We start from the raw sequence: 8,661 nt of genomic DNA on the forward strand, positions 1-8,661 counted from the left end.
ACCAGGTGAAGAAGGAACTCATCCTCGTGCTACCAACCAGATGATGAAATGTGATGAAAGGTGATGAAGGAACTCACCTTCGTACCACCAACCAAGTGATGAAAACAACTCACCATTCATTCCACCTACCAGAAGACGAATGGTACAACTTGTACATGTGAACTCTTAGCATTCACTAATAATCGAAAACCCTCAACCTTGACAACTCAACTAGGGGAGCACTTATGCCCAACAAGAGTTATAGTCACCAACAAAGTCTTATTGCAAGCCAATAACAACTTCAGTGCATGGCATACGAAGATCAAGCTATTCAGCCTTCTTGCATCTGCTTCAGACATTTCCCCTCTGTAATAATGCAAACACTACAAACTCGTAGAAAGCTTCACACACTCTTGATCAAGACAGTGTGAAGCAAAATCAATTTATTATGCCAACAAGAGCTTCATCAATGGAGGGCAACCACAATTCTCAAAAAATTCACACACTCTTGATCAAGACAGTGTGAAGCAAAACCAATTTATGGTGCCAACAAGAGCTTCATCAAAGGAGGGCAACCACAATTCTCAAAAGCTTCACACACTCTTGATCAAGACAGTGTGAAACAAAACCAATTTATGGTGCCAACAAGAGCTTCATCAATAAAGGGCAACCACAATTCTCAAAAGCTTCACACACTCTTGATCAAGACAGTGTTGTAGTATCGATTCCTTATAGTAAAACCTATTTACTTTTCATCCCTCTCAATAAACAAACCTCTGTAAATACAAAAGAGAAATGGTTGCAAGAAGTTCGACCTTGCCCGACAAGGTTAAATCTTGCTCGAATCTCCTTTGTTTGTATTTATTTGTAGTAGATATGTCGTTTAATGCATTTTCCTTCATGTATTCAAGTCATTTTCAACTGCTTTTTACTTGAGAGTTTCATCTGTATTCGAATCTGATTAAGTTAATAAGCCTGTTTTCATTAAAGTAAACTTTGATTGAGGAAATGAACAAAAGGGCCCTAAACTCCCTTCATCTTGGACATACAATGTTATGAATTAAAAGTCCTTGTTTACAAGGCAAGAAAAGAACCTAATGTAGACTTAACCTATTTGCGACAATCCTTTGATAAACAAGAAGTATAAGTAACTTGAGGTGCAAGTAATCGACTTAATTCACACGCATTCAACAATCTATTATACAAAGATAACAGTGGCACGCTCAGATGCTTATTAGTTTTGATCATGAACCTCAAAGCCTACACTAAAGGCCCCACAAAGGCACCTTTCAAACTAACTATGAACTTGTTTGTAATACACCAAACTGCAAGATCTTGCCCGACAGGCAAGAAAGTGCCATTTCCCTAGGGAGCTGTGCGAATGACCAGATCCAGAAATCCTGCTCGAACAACTTCAACTCGTTTGGTCAATCTAGAGGGCTTCGTGTTCCACCTGCACAAAATATCAATCAATTAGTTTATCCTACATGTGTAAAATAAGTTTTTTACTCCGGTAACATAGTCAAGACGAAGAAAAAAAAGAAGAAGAATCACACAAATTGAAAAATTTGATATATGCAGACTAATTCATATGTAGTAGCAAGAAAGGAATTTATGGTGATTAACAAAGAGACGGTAGACAGCATAGAAGAAGATCAAATAACCAATCATCATAGTTCAAACATAGCATCAAATACCTTTTTATCAAGCTCAGAACCGCTCCATGTGTTGATGGAGATGCAACAAGATTCAATTTCCACGCCCATCCATTGGAATTTCATCACCATCAATCACTATCTCAAGGATCCATTTGATCTTGCTCCAATCGTCACCATCTCTTCCCTTGCACCACTTCTTTAAACTGTCACTGTCCGAGATGCTCAAGTGTGTGAGTGAGCGTGGCAGTCCTTTGCCTGGAATTGATGGAAGCTGAGGGCAATCGTTGATGTCTAACGTTTCAAGTGAAGTTAGGTGATGAACTGAAGGTAGGGAGACCAAATTTGGGCAAGAATCAATGCGAAGCTCTATAAGGCGAGGCATGTCAAGGTTATTTATTCCTGATCCAATACTCAACTCTGGCATGTCACAAAATGTTAGCGTCTCCAAGGATGGAAAAGAACCTGCCAACCGACAAAACTGACGATCCACGTTTGTCAGAGTACCCATCTTTCCAATGACAAGGTCTTTGAGAACTGGAAGTTGACCAAGAGAAGGAAGTCTTGTGCACAATTGGCTCGAAATGCTCAAGTGTTTGAGTGAGCGTGGTAGTGCTGCGCCTGGAATTGATAGAAGCTGAGGGCACCTGTCGATGTCTAAAGTTTCAAGTGAAGTTAGGTGACGAAGTGCAGGTAGTGAGTCCAAATTTGGGCAAGAATCAATGCGAAGCTCAGTAAGGCAAGAATCAAGCTTGCCAAACGATGATTGGCCTATCCAATCTGGAAATTTTGAACCCAAGTAACCTACTACTTTTAACCTTTTCAACCTATCATGAGGTTTAAGGCCCTCAAGAACTGCTTGTTCAACTGTTGCATCTCTAGTTCCATTGTTCCAGTGCAATCCCAAACTTTCAAGATATTGCTTGTTGTGTAGAATAGCACCCTTAGCCTCTGCAACATCTGCCACATTCTCAAGATTTTTTATGGAAATTGATCCACGAAGGCATGTCATGTTCTTAAGCGCCTCCAAATTTCCGTCTATTCCCACTTTAAATACAGGCAGAATTTCAAGAAGAGTTAATTTTCCAATTTCTTTTGGCAAGGAATTGATTTGTTCCGATCTATCAAAGTCAAGACGTCGCAACTTACTCAAGTTCTTTAAGTTCTTAGGCAAGTCAAGGAGCTCAGAACAGTTCTCGAGCTTGAGTACTTCTAACCCATGTATATTTGTTAACGTCTTTGGCAACTTTTTGATAGGGGTATTATTAAGGTTGAGGTATCGAAGGTGCATCAATGTTTCAATGGATTCGGTCAATTCAGTGATTTGACTACGACTCAAATTCAACACTCTTAAGCATGGCAACTTTTTAAAAAAACCCTCAGGAACTTTACTAAGACTAGTTGCATGTTCAGGATGCAATATAAATGTCCTCAACTTCTCGTACCTGTGAAACTCTTTTAGTGTGGATTCTTCAATGTTTTTACGAAGCAGAGACGAGTGACGTACATTTTTAGAGGGCAAGAAGGTTGACATGCTATCCTCCAGACGAAAGCATAAGTTGGCCGAAACCAGTCTCGCCATATCATGAATGAAGCCATGGATTTCATATTTTCGGCGGCAGTGGCGGGGCCATAAATCACTCTCAGGAGGGACCTTTAAGACATATAAAAAAAATTAGACCAAATATACCAATATAATTCATTTGTGAAAAAATAAAAAAAAATAAAATTCCCTTCCCTCTTTTTTTCAACTCCTTTAATTGAAACCTTATTCCTTTTCAATTTTTTATCAAGGTCCCTTGGTTTTAATAAACATCATTAATTATTTCAATAATAAAATATTTATTTCTAGATAATTAAACTTTATTTCTAAACATATTCATTTAGTGTTAGAAACATTACATTTGATATATTTATATTTATGGCTAAATTTTGTATCATATATTTTTATCTTTTGTTTGTACCCATTTTAATTTGCAACCCTTTTTTAAAATTGTACCAATTTTATTTTCAGTTTTAGTTTGTACCCATTTATTAAATTCTTTTTGTTTCCATATTTTTCAAACTTATATTTGTACTCATATTTTTAACCTTTTATTTGTACCCATAATTTATTAATAATGTACCCATTTATCTTTAAAAATGTACCACTTTGTTATATGTGAAATATACCAAATTTTTTTGTAAGTACAATTTCTTTTATGTAAAATGTACCCATTTTTTAATGTAAGACCTATTTATTTATTTTTAACTAAAATAAACGCATTGTTTTATATATATATATATATATAATGCACCCACTGTTTTTTTTAATATAAAATGTACCCATTGTTCTTTATATAAACTGTACCCATTTTTTTATATAAAACATATCACCTTTTTGTATGAAATGTACTAAATTTTTTTATGTAAAATGTACCGTATAAAAATTACTAATTTTTTGTATGTAAAACGTCATTAATATAAGTAATGACAAATCATGGGTTTTATTTAAGTATAATTTTTTTTAATATTTTCAACAAATTATGGATTTTATTTAAAAACTCATTAATATAAATAACTACAAATACAAAATTTTAATTTAAAAATTATAATAACTTACATATAATGCATTATTGCATTAATTTCAGAGACTTCAATAAAAAACCGAAAACTAACAAGATTTCAGTTAAAAAACGTTGATAAATAGGAAATGCTTCCAAAGTCCACTTTTTTATTATTTATTAATTAAAAAGATAAAATTTTAATATAATAATAAAAAAAAGAAATACTAAAATAGCTTACCCGTATTACCCCTCCCCCTCCCCCTCCCCCTCTCTCCCACCATCCCTCACTCGAAGTCCCCCCTCTTCACCCATCACCATCATCTCTTTCATCTTTCACCCATCACCATTATCTCTTTCTCCCTCTTTCTCCCATCACCATCATCTCTTTCTCCCTCTTTCACCTATCACTATCATCTATCTCTTCTCAGTCTCATGTCACTCCTTCCTGCCTCCCTTTTATTATTTTTATTATTATCAACAAATTTTTAATAACAATACTAACAAAATGTTATTAATAAAAAATATTGTTTCTTAAAAATAATAAATTTCTAAGCAAACTGATGGAAATTCAAGCCCTTTTCTTATTATATTAGTCAGATTCTTTTAGTTTTAGTTTTTTTTTTTTTAAGAAAGGGTGACACTATTTCTAGAAACAGTAACATTATTTCTAGAATTAGTGTCATTATTTCTGGAAATGATCACACTATTTCTAAAATCAATAACAATATTTATAAAATTGATGACACTATTTCTAGAATCAGTGCTACTAGATCTAGAAACGACGACACTATTTCTAGAATTGGTGCCACAGGGTGACACTATTTATAGAAATAAATGGTCACTATTTTTTATAAAAATAATTTGCAGATTATACTTTTTTTTAAAATCTTCGTATTACATCAATGTGTTCTTTTTCAGATAACTCCTCTATTCCGTGGACGTAGCCAATCTGGGTGAACCACGTACATCTTGTGTTTGCTTTCCTATCTCTATCCATTTATGTACTTATCCACACTAATGACCGGAGCAATCTAGCGAAGATCACAAAAAGTGACCGTTTTCGCTACCTAGGATCTATCTTGCAAGAGAACGGAGAATTAGATGGAGATCTCAACCATAGAATACAAGCTGGATGGATGAAGTGTAAGAGTGCATCCGGCGTGTTGTGTGACCGTCGTAGGCCACTGAAGCTCAAGGGAAAATTTTATAGGACGGCAATAAGGCCTGCGATGTTGTATGGCACAGAATGTTGGGCGGTGAAGCATCAACGTACACAAAATGGGTGTAGCGGAGATGAGGATGCTTCGTGGGATGTATGGGCACACGAGAAAGGATAAGATTGGGAATTAGGATATCCGAGGTAAAGTAGGAGTAGCCAAAATTGAAGGAAATATGAGAGAAAATCGGTTCCGGTGGTTTGGACATGTGCAAAGAAGGCCTACTGACGTTCCGGTTCGAAAATGTGACTACGGGACAGAGGTTCGGGGCCGAAGGAGTAGAGGAAGACCTAGGAAAACTTTGGAAGAGACCCTAAGAAAAGATTTGAGTACTTGGATTTAACGGAGGACATGACACAAATGAGCGCAATGGCGTTCTAGGATTCATATAGCCGACCCCACTTAGTGGGAAAAGGCTTTGTTGTTGTTGTGTATGTATGTATGTATGTATAAAGAGAAAAATGAACATGATGAGAGAAGAGAGAGAAATGAGGGGGTGTGGGGCCAGTTGAAAGGGAAGGACGGAAAAAAGAAAAAAAAAGGTAATTGGCCAAATTTGTTGGGTTGTTTAATATTGAGTTTTATCCTAACCATTAAATAAAATTATTAAATGATTTTTTATTAAAATTCAAAATTTTGAAGTTTTTTTTATTAGTTTTTTTTTTAAGAATTCTATGAAAAAATAGTGTTGGGATGATTATACCATAAAAATATAACTTGTTTACGTGATTTTAAAAAAAAAAGGAACATTCCACCAAAAATTTAAGATCATAACTCAAAACCATTACATGATATTTTACTTTCAACATAAATTGCATCTCCAAATTGTACAGACCTTATCTTATATGAAGAGTATAATTAATTGGGAAAGATAAAAGATTTTTTTTTTTAAATTTTTTATTATTGCCATGGACAATTTATTAACCAAGAGTGATGTAGATTTAAAATTTCTATGAAAAATATTAGTATTGAGATGATTATATCTTAAAATCAAAACTTCATTTGAACAAAAATTTAAGGTCATGGCTCAAACTATTATCATGAAGTTTTACTTTCAACATAATTGAATCTTCCTCTAAATTGTATAGACCTTGTTTTATACGAACGGCCCAAAAAAGGAATTAGCTTTTATATGATAGAATAGAAGCCAAAAGGAGTTGGCAAACTCCACTCACCAATTCACTACAAGCTCTTTATATGAAAACCTAGCAGACAATAAGTATATAAAATAAAATACCAGGATGGGCCTAAGGCTAACCTGTCCTCCATGTGGCTCTGCCTCTGTTTGGCGGTCTGCATCGTTTGGTGAAACTTGGAAAAGAGACCTCGAGAGCAAGAAATCAATGTACTCTCTTCCAATGCCTTGGACACTTCTTGTTCTTTGGGGTTGGATGAAGCCTTCTGCTGCCCATAGTTGGATTAAATCATCCTCTTCAAATTGAAACTTGTGAGGGAAAATCGAACAATAACCAAAACATCTTTTCAAATTCGACGGCAAGTGATCATAGCTCACTTTAAGTACAGGGTAGATTTGGCTCTTGTAATCTTCTGGAAAGTCCCAAAGCTCATAATTTAGAATGTGATCCCACTCCTTCGTTCCTAACTTGAATCGCAAGACACGTCCGATCACTTTGGCTGCCAGCGGGAGGCCTTTACACTTTTTTGCTATCTTCCATAAATCTCCATGTCCATCGAGATTCCCACCGAAGCTCTGTTTAATTATGTCCCGACAAGCTTCATCACCCGAGTCACCGGACAAAGTGTGCAAATCATACCGCTGACCAGTGCTTACAATCAACGAAACAATTTTGCTTCGAGTAGTTACAACAATGTTGCTCCCTGGGGCCGCAAATCTGAAGGGCAATTTCAACGCATCCCAGAAAGCCGGATTCTCATTCCACATTCCGTCGAGTACGAGCAAAAACTTCTTCCTCCGCATTTTCTCCTGCAGTGCGACCTGAACGGCATCCAAATTTGGCAACTCCAAAACCTCGTTGGTAGCAGACTCATAAATTGATTTAGTGACGGTAACCAGGTCAGTGTCTAGAGAAGAAAAACACACCCACATCCTCAACTTAAAATTTCGAACGACAGCTTGATCGTTGTACACAAGTTGAGCAAGTGTTGTTTTTCCGGTCCCGCCCATACCCCAAATCGGAATCACAGAAACATTCTCCGTCCGCTGCGCCAGCAGCATCTCAACCATCTTCTCCTTCTCGTTATCCCTGCCGAACACGGACAGCTTGTCAACCAACGAACTAGTGCGAGGATTAACATCCAAACTCTGAGGAGGACTGCGCTTCTTGTTAATTTCCGACAAGAGGTAACCCTCCATCTCTTTCACTAAATCTTCAACTCTTTCCAGCATCCGAATGACCGCAACCTCCCCTTCCGACTTCACACTCAATATGGCGGTTTTGAATTCCAGCTTTCCGAAATCGATCTTATCCAGCAGATCTTCAGCGTCGAAAAGGGCACTCTTGACATGTTCAATGAGCATCTCGCAGAAGTTGGAGTTGGTTTGCTTGTTCTCCATGTCGTCGACAAGAGACTCGATTTTCAGCAGCGTTCGTGCGAGCTTTTGGAGCTTGTCGGCGACGTCATCATTCTTGCCTATCTTCTCCAAAGTGAGATCTGCAAGTTTGTTGTACAAAACAGTAAAAAGTGAGGATGTGATGCCGGTTGAAACTACCAGAGTGGCAATAGCGACAGCGAGCACCATAGCAATTTGCGGACGAAAGAAAGAGCAGAGGGATTGGCTTGGTTTTGCGTTAGCTGGCAGCCTGGCAGAGAGGAGGAATGGCAATTTCGTGCTCTGGTCGCTCTGGAGACGGAGGCAAATGGCGTTGGAGATTTGAGTCTTGGTCCTTTTTTTATAATAGTTCTTCTCACCATCAAGTCGGGATGCTCACCAGGTCGGCATTTTTAATATATGTACCGCACACTAATTTTTTAGTATATAAATGTAACATAGTTGACAGGTATGTCCAACACACCAGCTCAAGGGCAGTCCATGTGTTTTGAAATATAGTGTGAATGCCCATAACAACTTAATCACCAAGCAACGTTATATTATTATTTACATGGTCTCGGCTTTTTTATTTTTAAAATTTTCAACTTGAATAATTATTTTCTTGTTATAGAATAAAAAATAGGAAACTTTAATGAAAATGGTTTGGACCAATAAATATTTAATAAAAAACTATGTCAAAATGTTATTTAACCAAAATGGCTCAAAATTTAATAAAAAATCATCCAAAACTA

At 36.6% G+C, this 8,661-nt stretch overlaps 1 protein-coding gene across 3 annotated transcripts; it reads right to left on the minus strand.

The window, feature by feature from the left end:
* Positions 1 to 957: 957 nt before the first annotated feature.
* Positions 958 to 8,331, minus strand: LOC103453761 (putative disease resistance RPP13-like protein 1). 3 transcript variants are annotated; one of them, XM_029092066.2, is made up of 3 exons: positions 6,656 to 8,331; positions 3,142 to 3,288; positions 958 to 1,432 (listed from the first exon to the last, which is right to left on the minus strand). In XM_029092066.2, exons 1-3 carry the CDS (start codon positions 8,117 to 8,119, stop codon positions 1,412 to 1,414), a joined length of 1,632 nt encoding a protein of 543 aa, XP_028947899.1. In that variant the 5' UTR covers positions 8,120 to 8,331; the 3' UTR covers positions 958 to 1,411. The 3 variants fall into 3 exon arrangements, with proteins under 3 accessions (XP_028947899.1, XP_028947897.1, XP_028947898.1); XM_029092064.2 differs by having other exon boundaries at positions 1,677 to 3,288; positions 6,656 to 8,318; XM_029092065.2 differs by having other exon boundaries at positions 3,080 to 3,288; positions 6,656 to 8,287.
* Positions 8,332 to 8,661: the final 330 nt, after the last annotated feature.

The sequence above is a fragment of the Malus domestica genome, chromosome 14, assembly GCF_042453785.1.
Source record: "Malus domestica chromosome 14, GDT2T_hap1".
NCBI classification, from domain to species: Eukaryota; Viridiplantae; Streptophyta; class Magnoliopsida; order Rosales; family Rosaceae; genus Malus; species Malus domestica.

Bases quoted from the DNA above. Each gene is read 5' to 3' on its own strand.
- LOC103453761 (XM_029092064.2), bottom strand. From the start codon at position 8,119: ATGGTGCTCGCTGTCGCTATTGCCACTCTGGTAGTTTCAACCGGCATC. The intron at 3,289-6,655 runs GTTAGCCTTAGG...TATGTCTTAAAG, and splicing joins CAGAGCCACATGGAGGACAG to GTCCCTCCTGAGAGTGATTT.